This window comes from Phoenix dactylifera, chromosome 11 (genome assembly GCF_051530095.1).
Source record: "Phoenix dactylifera cultivar Ajwa chromosome 11, Ajwa_hap1_PhDact_Kaust_v1.1, whole genome shotgun sequence".
Taxonomy (NCBI): Eukaryota; Viridiplantae; Streptophyta; class Magnoliopsida; order Arecales; family Arecaceae; genus Phoenix; species Phoenix dactylifera.
The window spans coordinates 1,463,358-1,483,727 of NC_143200.1; the positions used below are offsets into that span (position 1 = coordinate 1,463,358).

Below are 20,370 nucleotides of genomic sequence, written 5' to 3' on the forward strand. Positions count from 1 at the left end.
ATTTGGATACAAATCACATAATTGTACGTCCATATCTTAATTCTTATATATATATAAATATAAATACAAATAACAGTCAGATACTTAAATTTGTATCTGTATTCGAATAGATTTAGATCTAGATGAATAATATTATCTAAACCTCAGTCACCGCTATTAGAAAATGGTTCTCTTGGCCTCCCAACAAAGGCCTCGTTTTCTTCGGTCAACGACAGAAAACTCAACAGAGTTAATACTATTTCACGGGGAGGGGTGAAATAATATTAGCACTCCCTTCTAAATCAACCACAATCTGTTCTCTCTCTTAACTTTTTTTTTCTTTTTCTTTTTCCCCTCAACTTATCGCACAGATCCAAAAACTTCAACCAAATAACGATTTTATTGCTCCAGGAATAATCCGTGAAGCATTTAATCCATATCCATTCATAACCAGCCCCAACTCTTCGTCTGCTATTCCAAGTTAAGATGGGTATATTAGATTTCACTGCTGACCATCGATATCGTTCTTAACCAGCTGACGGCCCTCGAGCCGAGTCTGTAGATATTGCTGGCCACCAGCAGCCTGAAATCAGCCCATTCTATCTCGCCGCACCTTGGAAGTGATCGAGATTTGTGCATAGAAGAAATATTTGCTCAAGCTCACATGGAAACAGCTCGAGATGACTCTCGCCTGGTTAGACAGACTGGTTAATAACTGCAGTATGGCTTCTGTGGACATTCTGATAAAACTTTGGTTGAACCCATCCAACATGTCAAAACAAGCCGAAACAAATCAGAGATAACACAGCTTCCCAGATCGTAACTGCACAACTTGAGATTGGGAGAAAGGGGGGAAGATGATCATAAATACCCAATATGCAACCAATGAGCCAGTACCAAGTTTTCAGGCCCTTTATTTCAGTTCAGAACAACTTGCTAATGACAGACTCGACTGACAACCACTGGTATCCATCTATGAGGCCACGGTTTACTACAGTGAAAGACTAGTTTACCCAGGAACCACAACAGGACATGGTACAACTAGATGCAAGCTTTAGATTTTCATAGAATCATTTTGATTCCAAGGTTACCTTACACTATACTTCCTATGGATTGTCGGACTCCAATTCCGAAATCCATAATCTATCCTTACCAAGTTGTTGAATCCAATTTTGGGATCCATCGTCCATGCTCCACCGGTTACGACAGACTCCAGTAGGGCATGAAAATTTACAGACACTTGACAGCAGCGTGATGAGCAATCCGAGCTCTCGCGCTTTCAGCTCCATCTGTCGGAGCAACGGGATGACTTTGTGGTATCTCTGGTGACCATGACTAGGGAAAACCTGCAACATGTTGATAACCGGTAATTAGTCTTGTGAACCCCCACAGTCGCAAACAGCATACAACAAAGCCACATGAGTATATAATGCATCTAGCATTCTCTTGAAAAGTTTGATGTAGGAGGAAGCCTGTTAAATTATTGAATTTACATCATTGGTTGCATAGGAGTTTGGTCGCAATAGATGGCTAACGGAGTCTTATCCAATAAAGGTTGTGACATACATATCAAGAGAAATATGTGGATAAAGGAATGGAAACATGTTCTACCAGAAATCAGTTATTGTATAACAAGCATACAAAGCTGGCTGAGCACACGCAAATGCAGGTGACAATTTGATTTAGCGCAAGAAGACAAATCGATACAAAAATATAGCAACACTCTGATTGTAATATACTCAGATAACCTATCAAAGAAAAAACATTTCATAAGATGCACACCCTTTATGACTTTTAGTGTGAGAAACAGACATAAAAGGAGCGCATCTTAATTGCAATCAATGCTCAGAGCCTCAGATTACTGCAAATAAAAAAGGCATTGTTGTTATAATAAGAGAGACATCCAATCTTTTAGCAGACCTTCACATTTCAAAATCCTTTGTCTGCTTGATTTGCCCCTAACCACTTAATATGTGTGCATTGTGCTGTCATGTCTTCAATTTAAAAAAATTTAATGATGTAAGGTTTTAATTTGACCTATGTAAGTGGTGGAAGCGAATGACAGCAAAGAATGAATAACAATTAAAAAAAAAGAGCCACAACTCTAATGAAGTACTTAATCCACATTTCTATCAAAATTGAGCCATGTGGATCCATTACACATGGGCTTTGACTCAATGGATGAGGGACATTGCAAGGAAAAATGCAATACTAGTGATTTCCACAATTTGTTCAAGAAGTTGGATTGTAACAAGCAGTAGGATAAAAGGCTGACACTCTAATCAAGTCTTAAAATGTACTCTGGCTTCGGTTGATAAGCAAGAAATATAGAACATATTGTCTAATTCCAGATGATGACAGGTCCAGGGCTGCACTATGTGGATTTGGTAGAACCAACTTGGTCATTTTTTTCTGAGTGCTTTCTTGCTTGCTCAACCCTTGGTATTCGCTTGTTGGCAAGTTCTTAGGAAAAGGATCTGTTACCATCTAGGAGGAGTCTCTCTCTGACTACTGAAGTTAAACACAAGGCTCTTATTCTCTCTTTTGCATTGCAACATCAGGGTTCTTTTTATTGTATTTAAATGGGTGACTTTCCCACAAAAATGGAAGTGTTGAAAGAAAACATGAGATTCATTTGCAAACCATTCAAGTATTCCAACAATTTAAATTTTTGGATAATTGTGGAAATTGAAGCCAAAAGTGCATGAAGCTGAATAATGATGAAGAGATTACTAAATCATAGGATGTCCACATCATCTATCTCGAAAAATAGGAATTGAGAGAATATACAACAAGCTTCAGAAAGCAACAAGTGCATTACATCAATTTCAAGAGGAAAAGCAAGTCTTAGAGTAGATTTCCAAGGATTAAGTTAAAGATTTTACATCCACTGGGCAACAAAATTTCGTAATATGCTCTCAGGGCACACATGGAAGTCATTGTTGACTGTAAATTAGTTCATTACTATAACAAAGATAAGTTGCTTTATATTCAAAATGAAATGGAGCTGTCATAGCAATTTCAGTGATACTAAGTTACTTAGTGCAGAAGTTCTTCATCAAAAAGATGAGCTGTTTATAGCAACCTATTTAAGGAGTATTAGTTACATGAGAATTTGATTGTTTCAAAGTTGAGTTTGAACTTTTATATTGGAAATGAAATTATCAAAGCAAATGACTTCTAAATCAATGAAACATGAAGCCCTCATAGCATTCACAAAGGAAAAAAAAAACAGAATTACGAAGGTAGATCAAGCTGGATGTCTTTGCCTATTAGTGCACAACTAAAATATGGAACTAAAGTCACTTTGTTCTTCATAGTTTTTCCATTTCTCCTTTTTTGCTCCCACTCTTATACCACTTTGCATGTCAAACCCATGCCATTAAGAAATTCAGGAAGACTGAACTTGACAATTAAATCTTGAACAAATCAGGCTAAGATCCAATTTAGGTGACATCTAAGTAAAGAGTGCATGAAGATTCAGATCAAAATTACTGAACACAAGGTCAAACCTTCAGCCCTGTATACCAAACTACATTAGAAGAATGAGTCCATGAAGACAACTGAATCTCAAGAGAGGCTCAGGTCTGATTTTTTAATAACATCTAAGAAAAGAATGGACGGAGAGTTCTTATAAAATATCTTATTGAAGCAAGGGGCAGATCCACAACCCTAGATACTAACTATAATTGCAGCATGGGTCTGCCAATGACAAGAAGAAGTAACCAATGTCGTTGGTTCTTCAAAATTTTCTTTGAATTACAGCAATAAGCTCTCTTTTACAAGTCAGCTAAGTCATCTTAGTATTCTCCAGTTCCTTTCCCTACTTATCCCACCCCTTCTATCAAAGTGGGACTCTGCCTACTCTCTCAAAGGTGGGAGGGACTACTTATAGCACCAAAGCGCTCCTTAGCTAGGGTGTAAACAGTTCATGTTCAGGCCAGATTTGACTAGATCTGTGTACCCAAACCTGATAACAGATTTGGATTCACTTTCCAAATTTTGGATCCAATCAAGTTTGTAAACACATTTTTGATAAGCTAGAGCATATTTCAAAAATTACTATTTTTTATAAACAATTTTCATTAATATCTTTGCTTTCACCACAAAAAAGGTGATTAATTTATTGACTAGAAAGTCCATATTTGTATTATCATTTGCATATTCATGACCATAACTGATAAACTTTTACTATTCTCTGAATGCCATTTTAGTGATGTCAGAGGAATGTTTGGTGGTTGTGGGTTCAAAGATAGGTACAGCCTTCTTCTCAGACTTGAGTATTTCTGCCTAATGAAACTGATGCCCATGGCTTTTTCTTCTGATGCAAACTCTTATATTAGAATGGTTTTTTTTAAAAAAAGAATGTAAATCAAAAGATTATATATATAATTGAAATATAGAATGTGAATATATAGTACATAATACATACATATATCTACATTGACATAAATGAAATTTAAAAGGAAGACACAATAAGAATGCGTTCAATTACCAATGAATTATTTGTCAGATTATTGGTTTGGACATAGTCATGAACCCTGCTAAAGCTAATTGGGTTAGAACTAGGATAAAACTTGCTTGTTTTCTATCGGATGGGCTGGGTTAGTGGTTTATCAGCCTCTATTGCCACCCTACGAAAGGCAATTTGCCATTATACACAAGCATGAAATATAAAAAGGAAACGACAAAATCAACTGAAATACACTTTTAAAAGATAATTGATCATAAACTGCAACTCAAGAAACGACCTCCAAAACAATTCTGCTTCAATAATAAGCAGAGTAATCTCTTTTTCCCCAACCATTAAGTTTTAAAGAAAGTTCAGTACACCTTAATCTCGGACGGAAACTATTATTAAGTAAAAGATCAGATTTTCATATTATCATTCACATGCTAAACTTTAAGAAAAAAATCAACATGCCCACCAAGTTATGCCAGTAATAAGTAATAATAAGCATCTCTTATCTCGTCAACCATTTTCACTACAAGTCAGTAGAAGTTTCTGTTAGAATTATTTGGAGTACCAACATTTTCAAATTGTATTAACACAAAAACATAAAGGTGGCAAAGGTCAATTTGTAAAGTGCTTCCATAATGATGGTCATAATTTAACATAATTATATGCAATACATGCAGGCATCCATGAATATAAAAAATAATAATAAATCGAGTTTTATTATTTTGAGATTAGTTATATGGATCCAACTTCAACATTAGTTCCTATATAAGGCCAAGTCCTTAGCAACAAGAAGTGTCCAGAACTTATTTACATGCATAAATGGATATGGAGTCCAACTGACCTCTAGAATGCAAAGATGATAGCTTGCAAGGCAAGAATGCATGCGACTGACATAGCAGTACTGCTGTTCTTAGTCCTGCAGCAATCTAAGGATACCTCCTATCAATAGTAAATGCACATGACAGTCAGTTCGAATAACCATCAAGTCACATGGATCAGAAATAGTGTTATACCTCAAGATGTTATCACCCTGATGTGCATTTCAACCTGCTGTTTGGCCTGAACCACTGCTCTGCATAAACTGTGGAGAATGAGCAGGAACTAACAAGTGCGGCGGGGCTGGGATTGGTGCTGCTACACCTGTAACGCAAACAGTTTTGTTCACCAAAGAGAGCCTTGTAAAAGAAAAGTATGTGTGAAGTTTATCACACACAAGATTTTGAAAGACAGGAAGCATAAAGTAATCTATACAGATGATTTTTTCCCCCCAATCGTTTGGTGTTTGATATGATATATCTGGGAGTAATATCCAATGACATGAAAAAAAGAAAAGAATTATTTGTAAAGTGTAAACGACTAGCATATATCAAATATTGGCCCACATTTTACTTTTCTAGTTTTATACACCAATAAGATATGGATCCTTAGAAAGCTACCAATAACCTAACCCTTAGCCAGTCTAGAAAGGTCCAACTTATAACTACAAAACGCCTAGGATCCCCTATCTAACCCTTTTAATCTAACAACCTCACCTGTGCTATCCCCAGCTGCCCACCTATATCAACCCAGCATCCATCCTAACAAAGATATCTTTTCTAGCATGTGAGTTGCCAACACATTATGACCCTGCACTATATGTCATGCCTTCCACACACCACATGAAGAAAAACTACAAAAAAAAAAAAACATAGCAACATGTACAAATATAGAAAGTCTATCTACTGTACTTGTGTCCTTTCACAGCAATGAAACTTAATCCACAAAACAGAGGGGGAAAAGGATATTCCAAATGAAATTTTGCCTGCTGGATAGGGAGCTTGAATTGTGGGTCTAGATGCAGATGTTACTCCATTGACATTTGGCCCACTGAATTGCATGAAATGATGGCCTGGCATTGTGTAGCCCTGAATTGCCGTATAACCATGCCCACCAGGGACAGGCTGGCCCAATTGCCCAAATGGGTAGATACCTGTGTTTACAGCTCCAGGAACACCATAAATTTGGAAGTACTGCTGCCCCATAAAAGGACTGTAGACATTCTGCAAACGAAAAATGTGTCGTAATAGTGGAAGCAGCTGGTTGCAAATTTATTGGTCCAAAGGAAATGTTCACCAGAATAAGGATAAAAAGTGATAGGGATTCTCAACCTGTGGATAGATGTATTCGGATCCATATGTAGGGTAACTGCAAAAGGAAGCCAATAAACCTTTGAATGTTTTACCTTTGGCACTTTTTATTAAACATAGACATATGATTAACTAAAGCTATCACTAACGAAAACAATTCCTTGAGCGGTAGAAACAAAGTGTGGCAAGTATAAACTCTCGCCATGATACAAAAACAAAAGTAGTTTATGGAAAAGCGAACTACAAACAATTGGTTTGGTAAAACATACTTTATTATCCTTTCTCATCTTTTTTCCTCAAGCATTCTCCACACTATCAATTTTAACCTCATACAAACTCTACTGCCTATCACTACTTGCTGTTCATCTTTTTTTTCTTCCTTTTGTGTTTGTTTCTATCTTCTTTTTTTAAACATATGGAAGTATCATTAACAAAAGAAACAGCATAGGGATTTTCTAACTTATTCACAAATCTCTTAGGCCATGTTTGGAAGCAGAATGAGGGAGCATAAAAAGGACTTAATCCAGCTAATCCACCAAAAAACACCCTGGGGCTCCACCTATGCCAGTCAAACTAGCTTTTAATCCAGCTACTCCACTTGACCTGAAATAAATTACTCCATTGGAAGGGGTGGAGTAATTTGTTCATAGTCTTAACTCTCCCAAAACTACCCATCAATTACTTTGTGAAGTCACCAGAAAATAAAGAGTTAGGAACAAGTTATTCCACTTAAACTATTCCGCTTCCAAATGCAACCTTACCCAAGTTTTGGATTTCAATCCTGCATATCATGCTTATTCCACAGCTGCATATTAAAACTAAAGCTTATAGTATGATACCAACAGTTTTTTTTTCTCCTTCCTCATATATTATATTTCTAGTATTTTTAATTCAATTCTCCAAGTAACTACCTCAAAACCAAGGCATCTTTTATTAAGATTGATTCAAACAAACTCTAAATCAGAAAATGAACATTTGAGCCAAGCTCTAAACAATGCTTCAGAAATCAACTTACCCATATGGTGGGTATGAAAACCCTTGATGGTAGCCAAAGGGAATTGGTTGGTGATGAGCAGAACTTCCAACATATGTTCCTCGTGTAACTGGAACACCTCCGAAGTAGGGGCCTACTGATCTGGGGCGTGCTACAGAAAAGAAAATTGGGACCAAAAGGAACAACATTTTCATCATGGTAAATTAAATCATATGTCATAAGGCTAATTCAAAAAATACAAGGAAAAACATGAAATGATTTCATTTTCTTCAATTTCTTCATGTTGTAATAGCCGCCCCCCCCCCCCCCCCCCCCCTTTTTTTTTTACTTTTCTTTGAAGAGAGAGCAAAAGGGGTGGACGGGTTGAGTCATTGGGAGGTTGTACAGCAGAATCTGAATCTTGAGGTTAATATATATGTAGTAATATTTCAAACAAAGGGCTACCCTACTTTAGGCACAACCATGGAGAGAGGGGTACACTAGTATATTGCAATTGAGCCAGCATTCTACATGCAGAAAATTAATGCTACATTTGGTTTCCAAGAATGAATAATAATTGGAATTGGAATTAGAATGGAATAGGAATTGAACGCTATGAATCATAATCGCAATTCCTATCCCCCCATTTGGATGTGAAACAAAGGAATGCATGGAAAAGAAACAACATTTAAATTGAAATACTTGATCTAACTATTTATATATTAGAAATTTAGAATATAGTCAATTAGTTATATACCATTAAACATTACTTTATTTTTTGTATTCTATTAATTATTTTTTGTCTTATTTATATATTGTATCTGAAATCAAATATTTTATTTTGAAGTTTTAATTGAAATTGATTATATTTTTATGTTTTATATTTTATTATTACTCATATTTTTGGATTTTTATTTATTATTTTCTTATCTATTACATATTATGTACTTTTTTACTTAAATTATTATTTTCTTATCTATCTAATATATTTTATCTTTTCTATTCAGTTTTACTTAACAATTTAAATTTCTAGTTTATTTTTATTTTAATAATATTTATTTATATTTATATTTATATTTTATTTTATTTTAATTCATATTTCCTAGTTTTTATTTAATACTTTTAATTTATTATTTTTGTTACATTTAATTATTTTATTTAATTTTTAGTATTTTTATCTTTTCTGTTCAATAATATTCCACAATTTGCATTCTATTTGATTTTGTCTTTAACTTGAAGTGTACAATGCCCATTTGCTAGTATGTGATACATAGTAAAACCTTAAGTAATAATTGAAATAATATTATGCATGCTACTTGATATTTTTCACCTTTTTTAAGTTATATTTATTAAGTATTTATTTTTCATTAGATCATAATCATTGATAATAATTTATATAAAAATATATCTTTTGTTACTATTCTATACCACACATATTGTTAATTAGTTTATTACCAAAAAAAATCATTCATTTCCATTTTCATGGGAACGACCATTCCTCCCATGTATGAGTGAAATCATCATTCCTTCAAATAAAAAGGAATCGTAATTCCAAAGGAATTGCGATTCCATCCTTTATTATCTAGCAAACATTGTACTGAGGCCAAAGTTGCAGTCTCCATTCTATTCAAATACTCATTCTAGTGAACCAAACATGGCATTAGAGTTTTGGCTTAAAATGCAATGAACCATAGATGACAATAGCTACTCCAAAAGCTTTGTTCTTCATATCAATTTGATCTTCATATATCAAGCATAAAAGTGAAGTCTTTGATCTTCATATCAATTTGATCTTTATCTATCAAGCATAAAAGTGAAGTTATATGGATAATGGTGTTATTAAAACAAGACACAGAAGCAAAAGGGGGGCAAAAATTGAAACAATGTCAAGAAATGTTTTCTTACTGAACAATTATTAAAAAAAGGGAAAAAACAATTTGATTTCTCAAGGACATAATCCCCTTCTAGAAAGAGATCTTTGTGACTCCTCTAGAAAGAGAACTTTAAGAAATAGAAAAAACAAAGACACAACAAAAATTGCTCCTAAAGAGACCATATTATGCTCATACCAATTTAATCCTGCCAACTGAACTACAATTTAGAACCTAATCTCTGTTCCTCTACGGACTCTAGCATGGATCCTAATATGCCTTTTCCTATGCATTCTGTTGCATCGTGCAAAATCTAGCACAACTAATGGAAATCTGAAGGCCAAATGAGTTTACTTAAGGAGGCAGGAATAGATCTACAGCCTCGGTCACTGAGGATTAATGACAGGAGTCTCTGCAATCTGATGGTGTCACAATGAAATCCCAACTTGAGTCTTCGAACTTTCATTTTGCATCTTTCTTTCAAGTCTCCAAGGCATGATTTGCCGTACCGGCCCGAACCGGACGGTAGGAGGCGTACCGTACTAATACCCTGCACGGGTGGCGGACTGACACTCCGTACACTAAAAAAATTATGCACCATACCATACCAACACTATGCTAGTATGGCACCGGTTACGAGATTCGGTACCAAGACGGCGAATCTTGCTACTAAGACTTTATCATAATGATCTTTCGTAGGGTATTTTTAGCAGATTCAAGACATTACCGCATGACAAAGTCTTAATTGTTTGAAGGGATAGAGGTATGACGGCTGAAGTCATTCCCAAGGATGGAAAGAGACAATATGGAGAAAGAAAAGAAGTGGCTGCTTAAAAAAGGTGATCTGCAATTAAGGATGATCTCCAAACAGATCCAACCAAATCTGAAAGAATCTCCACATAAGGATTGATATCAAAGGTCTTCAAAAAAAAAATCTACACGATAATTAAAAAATATAAGTTTCTTATTTTCAAAAAGATTTCTAACAGTACTACAGAACAAGGTATATCAGAGCAAGACATACTATAATAGCATGTTTTGCTTGTATAAATGAGTCTACCCATTTTGTGCGAGCCACCAATTCCAACAGCATTCCAGGTTATGTTCTTACCTGACTCAAAATACCTTCAAGAATCTCATTTTCCTGTTTCATCTCAGTGAATTTTCCAAATCATCTCTCTCTCTCACACACACACAAAAAAAAAAAAAAAATCAGGCAGACCAAAATATTTCCCTCTCTTTGGTGTTTTCTTAAATCTCCTATGCACCTGCCAACATCCTCTCTTAAATCCCAATGAAATCATAATTTACAGATGGAAATAACATCTAATTGGCGACTCAAACTATTGACATAATATTCTTGGAATGAAATAGCAGCTATTATAATGGTCATTATCAATCATTACAATAGGAAATAGTGTACAATAATAGCATAATAACACGGACATCTAATTAAGTCACAAGTCACAGAATTGAAATTTATCTTGTGAATCAGAATGAAAACTTGAATTCAAAATCATTTTGCAAGCTGCCAAGAATACAGGTACATGTAGGCAAAACCTACGTACATGAGGCTTGGACCACAAACAGTCCTCTATGAATGTCGGCCCCACATTTGATTCATGCAAGCCCAATGATTTAAAAGGGTAAAGTTAATTCATGACATGTGTAAGTAGTGCTCCTCTACATGCACTTGGACATTTAGCATTTTTGTAACATTTTCTTTTTAATGGGACAATAAAAAAAGAAAACAAAAGAGGCACTTATAACAGCATGTCTAAGTAACCTTGTTGTTTTTTGGTAGATAATAGCCTAGTTGTTTAAATGCTCTATATGAACACAATCTTAATAGTACAACATCATTATTACATTTTAATGGCTGTAATTTCACACAAATTATTAATGTAACACTCCTCTTCTTCCGGACTCTGCATGTGCTTAAGCACATCTAAGGTGCACAACCATCCATTTGACATTAGCTAGTATGCCAAAATTCAGAGTCAAATCTCAATGCACGTACCATTTTGAGTCCTAGAGCATAAATGGTAAGTCATCTATTGTTGCTTCAAGAAATTACTTACTATTAAGTAATTTACATTTGATAAAGGACATATAATTAAAACTATGATTAAATGACACCGTTGATATTTATATAGTACTTTAGGAACATAAATTCATATTGAGCTGTTAAGCTCACTTTAAAAGTGAATAACTGTACAGTTAGTTAGGGCTGTAAATAGGTCGGGTCGAGTCCTAAGTGACCCCAATCTGATTCGGTTTCTTGTTCGGATTTTAATTTTGGACTCGGACCCGACCCGGTTGAAAATCGGGTCGGATCGGGTCGTGACCCGACAGGTCATTCGGGTCAGGTCCGGATCTATGTATTTTTTATATTCAAAGTTTCACCATATAATAGTAAAAAACTGACCCAAAAAACAAGGATCGGGTCGGGTCGGGTCCGGGTCCGGGTCAAAATTGGGTGGACCCGACCCGACCCGACCCGAAAAATAGAACGGGTCCAAATTTAGGACCCCGCGGGTCCTAAAATTCGGGTTGGGTCGGATCTTATGCAGGTCGGGTTGGGTCGCGGGTCGACCTGACCCATTTGTAGCCCTACAGTTAGTTAAATCGGTCAATGACCTAAAAATACAGTTATAATTCTAAATAAAACCAGTATATATAGATATCTTTCTTTTTTATAACTTCTAATACAGTTATTAGCAAGATCAGCCCATAAACTCTCTCTCTTGGAAGGACAGTTATCTCCGTAAATAATCGAGACCACACAACTCCAAAAGCTTGAGTAAAGCAAGGTTCGCAAGACACTCAAGATTTTGTTGAGTCATTACATCCATTCATTGAATAAGTGATCATCAAACGGTTCTTACTCAGAGAACCTTTGAGTTTAGCTTGAGGCTTTGCTTGATTAAATCATCGTGGTTCTAGTATGAATCTGAGGTTTCAATTGATTCATAGGGTCTCAACAAGGGAATTCCTATCAATAGCAAAACTATTGTTAATCTGCATTACGCACAAAAAAATAACAAATAAAATAACAAATAAAAAAATAGGAAAGAGAAGATTCAAGAGGCCTGTACTGATCAATATAAAGAAAGACGGATGAGCCAACTTGATATTTTTGGCATTATCATCACAAAGAAGAGATTCCGGATTTTTGTTACTTCCTATCTTTGGGGCAAATCGAATCAAGTGGCTAAGAAGTTTTGAACTTTCTATTACATATCCGTTGAAATCAGTATTTGTGTGTTTCTGCTTGAGCCGTATGAGATGAAATTCTCATATACGGTTCTCAGAGGGGGAATTCTTTTGGATTACCTATCTCAGTAAGGTATATGATTGGTTTGAGGAACGTCTCGAGATTCAGGCGATTGCAGATGATATAACTAGTAAATATGTTCCTCCTCATGTCAACATATTTTATTGTTTAGGGGGGATCACACTTACTTGTTTTTTAGTACAAGTAGCTACAGGTTTTGCTATGACTTTTTACTATCGTCCAACCGTTACAGAAGCTTTTTCCTCTGTTCAATACATAATGACTGAGGCCAATTTTGGTTGGTTAATTCGATCAGTTCATCGATGGTCAGCAAGTATGATGGTTCTAATGATGATCCTGCACGTATTTCGTGTATATCTCACAGGTGGATTTAAAAAATCCCGCGAATTAACTTGGGTTACAGGTGTGGTTTTAGGTGTATTGACTGCATCTTTTGGTGTAACTGGTTATTCCTTACCTCGGGACCAAATTGGTAGATCAAAAATGATGAATGGGATTGTGGCACTCCACTCGCCGCCAATGCGGAAGGATGCCGCCGAAAAGAATGGAAGGCTGCTTCGCCTGCTGGATGCGTCGGATCCCATATAAGAAGCTCGCTCTTTACCCGATCATTCAAACATTTTGTGGGCGGCGCACTTCATGTAAGTAACATATACATCAAGTATCTCTTGATGTAGGAGTTTTGTTACCTATTTAAGTTTGAGGACGATCAAAAGTAGTTTAGGCATTTTGTTTTCAATTTCATTGTAATTTTCGGATTTATTTTAGGCAATAACTCTGGTAAGTATTGTAGTCTATATACTGAGTACGATAATCTGTACAAGTCTTATTATTGGTACAGGTTAGGTGGGAATCTCTTCAAATCACTAAGATTGCATTTAAGGTTGTTCGACACCATGAACTAGGGCTTGCCCAAATAGTTACACCCCATAAAAACCTAATTTAGGCCCTCGAATCCAAAACTGAAGGTTAGATATCTGCATCCTAACTTAGCTGTCCTACATGACTACATCATTTCTACCATTTATCCCCCAAAGCCGTGCATGTGTTGGCATACTAATTTAAACAAGTATGGATGATAATGCTATATCTTCAATCAGTGATGCTATGTGACAAACATGGAATACTATGGTGATTGTTAAGTTAGACCATGCTCCACACTAATTTCATTCTTCCTTTTCTCTTTCCTTTTTTTATTTTCTTATCAATTTTGTTGCACTTTCTCGTCTTAGATTGTAGGCAGTTGGTTTAAGTTCTGATAATAGACAGGTGATAAAAGGTTTCTTTGCTATCATTAACTTTTAAGCATTGTGAAGCCATTGATTCCGTCCCAGAGTGAAGAAGAAGAAGAAGAAGAAGACATTAATGTCTTTTGGCCAAAGACAATGAGACCTCGACTGGGTATAATTTGGAGCAACATCAACATCAAATCAAAGGAGTAGCATGATGGATGGCAGCAAAAGCAGCAATCTTCCTTCCTCGATTCCATGATAATATTGCTCTAGATGAAGCATGTTACTCATAAATTAGTCTGATCATTTGTTCCTCTAATCCCATTTCAGTCCTATCATTTGTTTCTGTCTATGCCCAAATCTGAACCCAAATCCTTCATTTTCTTATTAGTGAATCCTATAAGCCCCTTGTCTTACACCACAAACCATTGCAATTAACCCTCTATTGGAGAACCCTTGCTGATTGAGCGCATTTGAAAGCCTTCTAGTGAGGAGAGCCAACCAGAAATTTACCAGCTTGATCAGTGTTTATCAGGATACATCCACTAAGGAGCCTTATGTTTTCAAAATTCTTAGAATTATATCAGACTTACTCAGACTCCTTTAAAATTAGAAAAGTTATGCCTTGAGGTTCTTATGACATCTTCTACTGGTGGTGTACAATGATGTATTTAAAGTGTGGATTTCTATTAGTAATCCATATTGAGTCTACATTAGAGACACTTCTATCTTCTTTTCCTTCTTTATATACAAATCACAACATTTTCAGATTGCCCTTATTTTGCTGGTACAGGCATTGGTCTCCCTACTGAGTATGTCTGGTTCAGTCCAGAGACATTATAACTTATATCGAATTTGACAGTAGATCTTGTACATTAAACTTGAGAAGAACAAAAATAATACATGCCACTATATGTTCATCAACATTCTTCAGGAAATCCTGAATCAAAAGTGTATTCAAGGAATTATTAATGCAGCCAAAGAAAGATGGGACTTGGAATCAATTAAAGAGGTCATATATCAATGCAGTCAAACAGTAGCAGGATGAAAAAAGAAATGTTAATACCCTCATCCAGCAAACTGCAGACAATGAACAACATGGTGCCTGCCATAATCCAATTAAAGCACTACCAATGTGATGAGTCATTTAATCCTACAAACATGGAATGCCTGAATTATAAGTCTTAACCTGGAAATTACCCACAGTTAGTGGCATAATGCAGACAAATCATATAAAGGAAACAAAACCAAAAACAACTGCATTGTATTGCATAAAAGGCCACCAGACCCCAAAATTTAACCAGACAAAGACAAGACTGATATCATCATTGGACTATTAATTAAAACAATAGGATGGAATCAATTCACACATTTTTAGAAACAATGGAGAACAAATAAACACGAAAGAACAATTCAGCAGCTTGAGACAAAATTCTCATTAAAAAGAGCAATCATCCCTATATGCAGAAAATTACCAAAAGTTGGAACAGGCTGAGGCCGCCCCAGCGAAGCCAAGTTACAATTCGCCCGTCTGCCATCTATAACCGGGCTTGGGTCTGCGCATGCCCTTCTTGCAGAGTCTGGGTCACGAAAGGTCACCTAAATCCTCCACAGCAATCCACACGCCATTAAAGAAAATCAGCAGCAATCCCCCATATAAGAACATAAAAACAAGAACAAAAAAGATCGAATCTTTTCCTCGTTAGGCAGTTAAAGAAACAATCTTTCTCTCGGGTTATCAAGAAACATGGAGGCCAAGACATGAAACACTCACAAAACCGTAGCCCTTCGACCTCCCGGAGTTCTTGTCAGTTATCACGACGGCCTCGAGGATCTCGCCAAACTTCTCGAAGTAGCGGCGCAACGTCTCGCTCTTGGTCTCCCAGGCCAGCCCCCCGACGAAGACCTTCGTGTAGGTCGTATCCCCGAAGGGGGATTTCAAGAAGTGGAGCCCGGAGCTCGAGCTCGACGCCGATCCCGACGCTGAGCCCGAGCCCGGGCGGTGAAAAGCCATGGAATCCAAACCAGGAGAGGCCTAATTCGAAGAACCCAGGAGGCAGATAGGACTACAAAACGGGGAGAATTAAGAGGGATAAGGCGATCCCGTGGTCGACCACGAAAACCCTAGGTAGGGCTTAGAAAAACCCTAACCTCGATGAATTGGAGAACAGATTGGGTCAAAAGGGGCGTAAATTTGGTGCGAGTCACTGCAACACGACATGGATCGCTTCCAATTAGAAGATTGCTAGGAGAATTGAAGCAATCTCTCCGCTCTACAAAGATCACATTGCGAGAGAAGGGGGAATAATGATCTCGGGACAGGAAGAAGATGGAATTCTTGAGAAGATATTTAAATAAAATAAAATAAAATAAAAAAGCAAATGCGTGCGGGTTCTTCCATTCTGTTTTTTTTTTCATCTAAACCCCCATAGCCCTCTTATGTATACATACATACATACATACATACATACATACATACATACATTTCATACATACATACATACATACATACATACATACATACATACATACATACATACATACATACATATATATATATATATATATATATATATATATATAGGGGATTGAGTGTATTAATTGGGAGGTTGAGAGGGTGAGTTAATATGAAATTGTAAAAAAATATAAAATATCCTTAAGAGTTATAAAAAGTAAGTATATTCTTTGTCCAATTAAAAATGGGTAGATTGATAACATATCATAACAAAGAATAGGTTATCAATCCCCTATATATATAGATATATATATATATATATATATATATATATATATATATATATACCGGAGAGAGAGAGTATATTAATTGGGAGGTTGAGAAGGTGAGTTAATATAAGATTGTAAAAAGGCATAAAATACTCTTAAGAGTTATAAAAAGTAAGGATATTTTTTGTCCAATAAAAAATGGATAGATTTATAACCTACCATAATAAAGAGTAGGTTATTAATCCCCATATATATATATATATATATATATATATATATATATATATATATAGAATTATTGGGTCTGATCAGTACATGATTTATATGCCTGGCTTTTCTAACTAATTGAATTTTTTTTTTGTTGGAGTTGATTATTTTATTATTAATGATAAATAAAATAATTATTTTGGCCTTTAGTTCAGCTTAAGTGGCTGGCTTCATCTATACACTCCTTTTCGATATTTTTATAAACCTGGACAATCCATTATAATTTTTAAAAGCAGTTTTTCCTTAATTTTATTTTCATGTATACATCAATTTACTAGTATAATTCCTTGAAAATCTTTTTATTTCATATCTATTAAATCTAGCATGTCGATGCATGATATATAACTTTCTTTAAGGATGCCAACCAGTGGTGTTGGAAGTCATTGATAGGTAATATATGGTCATTGATAGCATGTATAACTGGTAGAGAAGACAAAAAAAGAAAGAAAAACAAACAATCTAAACAATTTTATACATGTATAAAGAAAAGAAAGTAATATATGGTGAATAATTGTACTCTTAAATTAACTTACTGGATTTTTAAAGGCCTGCAGCTATAATTCCTTACTGCTGCCTCATAATCTTTATCTCATTATCAATCATAACCCAAGTGTTGGTTTTTTACTTATTGCTAACAACTTGGAAGCATGAGCAACAGCTCTTTATGATAAATTAATTTGTTACACTCAATATAATCGAGGTGTCCATTCGTTGGAAATACCTTATCTTCATTTAAGCATCTTTATTTTCTCTGAGTTTATCGAAGAACCAATGAAGTTCTCCTGAGAACAATTTTTATTAGTTAAGATCTTTGACCACTCAAGTCTCAGCAGATAATCTGATCGAATCAAATCCTTTTCAAACTCACCAAGTTTGCCAATGGACAGTCGACACTACATTAATTTTTTTCTTGGGTACAAGACACTATATTAATATTGTAAAAGTATTGCAGTATAGACTAAATATGACACTATGCTTCAGAAGTCATGTTTCTATTGATACTGACCGTAATAGTGTGAAGTGTATGGTCTACTTCCGTTTCCATGCTAAAGCTGTTAACCTGGATCCATAAAATCATATTAGTGGATAAAGTTCTTGGAGGTTAATAAAATCTCGAAAGCTTCCAAATTATATACGGAAAGAGAATCCGACGTAGGATGATGGGAGTTGTGATGGAGGATAATTGTATCTTTTGTTTAAATGGTCAGCTACTTTGATGCTGCAAGCTTTTTTTCAATGGAAAAAGAGGAAGAAGTCGCCCTCTGAACCTGATAGGGACCCCACCTGAGCTGGTTTGTAATTTTTGAAGTCTTTGTTACACTTCATGAGCCACATATTTATCAACAAGTGGCAGTGAAAGTACCAAACTCTTGCTTTCTGAACTTGTGAGCAACACTTCACTTTGATTTCGGCTGAATTTTTTTCTTGAAAGATATCACCAAACGAGGCAAAGAAATGCTACCTGCAACTGATTGATTTGAATTTGAATTCTCTATTACTCCTGTTATGATAAGGAGTGATGATTATTGGCATTACAACTGAGTCTGAAATAAAATAAAAGACCTTTTTAGATTCCAGCAGAACAAGGGGAGACCAGACCCTTAATTTAATTATGATTGTATGTGTCTGTAAGCAAGCAAAGCTCTTCAGTTCCAACTCCAGACAGCAGGTGAAATAATATACAGTTTGATAAATTTCTGATTAAAGCAAGAAAACGATGAACAAAAGAACCTTAAAAAAAACACCTTGGGTTGCAAAAATTACATATGAAAATGTCATCCAGTTTATTAATACACTTTACTCTGCAGCTACCAAATTCCAGTCACTTCTATCATAGTAGTGTTAATTTCAGAGTTTCTTTTAGAGTCTTGCAATTCCAGCCCAAGTTCTTTAATTTTTCTGAGGTCATGAGTATTTGGATCTATCTACTTCAATGAACCTGCAATTTGAGGGGAAAAACAACAAAGAAAAAAATTGGAAAGAAAGGATTATATGGTATTTTCTAAATGCATCTCAAACATTAACAGAGTGTCACATCTTGTTCTTCATGGGTTTGGGACCTCCTGTAGTGCAATCATATTCAGGAAAGCTGAACTCAAAAAACTTAGGCCTAGCAGAAAGCTCATTTTCACATGTATGATGTATCTAATATAAAAGATTTTTTAAAACCAAAACTATGATGGCAAATCAGATACGATAAATACTTTGGCTACATGATTCAATCTCTCTAAGGCTATCAGCAGAAGTATAGCTGAATTGTGCTTTTAAATGGGCTAACTACTTAAGACGAATAACAGAACTGACAAGTTCAGGATCTGATGCTGTTTCATGCGCAGAAGGTCAAAACATTATGATGATTTTTCAGTTACAACAAAGCATATAGATTGAGCTGCCAATTCATTCAGTTGGTAAAGCCACTGGGTTATGTGTTCTGGCAATCTGAGTTCAAGTCCTGCCTTCACCCCAATTCAGGATCTCCGCTTTATGTTTGCTAGCGTTCTTAAGGAGATCCTGAATCAGACTTGTCTTAAAGGAATTATTGATGCAGCCAAAGAAAGATGGACTTGAGATCAATCAAAGAGGTTATATATGACTTGAAACAAACAGTAGCAGATGAAAGAAAAAAAAGCTATAATCCCCTCATCCAGCAAATTGCAGAAGCTTAACAACATGGTGCCTGCCCAAATCCACTTAATCACTGCCGATGTAATGCGTCATTTAATCATACAGACACAAAATGCTTTTGTGAGCAGTACAAACATAGAATGCCAAAATGTATTTATTTTTAAATCTATTTTATATTTATTATATTATCTATGAGTAGTGAATATGAATTTTTAAGCATTAACATGACTTTTTTTTCAATCTTCTTTTCAAAATCTGCTAGAAAGTGATGGAATGTGGTGGAACTTGTTTGAGGGAGGGAGAGAGAGAGAGGCCAAAACTTAATCTATGCCTGATCACTTGTATGTGTAGAAAGATTCTCATACATGTTTAAAAAACTCCAAACTCTGGAGAACGAGAAAGAGGGGACCTCTGAAGATTTTCTTGCTTAAATTAAGCATTAAATTTTTTTAAACCTTGTGCAGCAACCCAATACCTCACCCAAAAAGGTTGGCTAGAAGATATTATTTAGGTTGCCTGGTCCTACATAAGTATCCAAAATCTACTCTGCGCAGAATCGATATGGGACTAAACATATGCCCGCAAGGGTCCTTATATATGTAATAACTCAGGATCCGCCTAAAAAAAGCTAGTTAGAAGTATTATTTAAATTTTTTGGCCCTATAGAAGTATCCAAAATCTATCCAGTGCATAGCTGAGGTCGGGCTAAATGCATGCCCACACAGGTTTTTATATACTCTTCCCATTTAAATCTCAACATCCTTACTAGGCTAAGGACCATGGGTTGATTATGATATTTGCGATTATATTTTT

The 20,370-nt window shown here is 35.5% G+C and overlaps 1 protein-coding gene across 4 annotated transcripts; it reads right to left on the reverse strand.

The window, feature by feature from the left end:
- Positions 1 to 817: 817 nt before the first annotated feature.
- On the reverse strand, positions 818 to 16,386 carry LOC103713453 (uncharacterized). 4 transcript variants are annotated; one of them, XR_005506986.2, is made up of 9 exons: positions 16,093 to 16,351; positions 15,716 to 16,007; positions 15,417 to 15,540; positions 7,583 to 7,712; positions 6,589 to 6,625; positions 6,243 to 6,480; positions 5,455 to 5,581; positions 5,283 to 5,380; positions 818 to 1,325 (listed from the first exon to the last, which is right to left on the reverse strand). XR_005506986.2 is itself a non-coding variant. In XM_088706333.1 (8 exons), the coding sequence occupies exons 2-7, from the start codon at positions 15,953 to 15,955 to the stop codon at positions 5,484 to 5,486; spliced, it is 867 nt and encodes a 288-aa protein (XP_088562459.1). In that variant the 5' UTR covers positions 15,956 to 16,007; positions 16,093 to 16,328; the 3' UTR covers positions 818 to 1,325; positions 5,455 to 5,483. The 4 variants fall into 4 exon arrangements, 1 of the variants encoding a protein (XP_088562459.1); XR_005506987.2 differs by having other exon boundaries at positions 5,283 to 5,367; positions 15,716 to 16,386; XR_005506985.2 differs by having other exon boundaries at positions 15,716 to 16,386.
- Between the last annotated feature and the right edge of the window lie 3,984 nt (positions 16,387 to 20,370).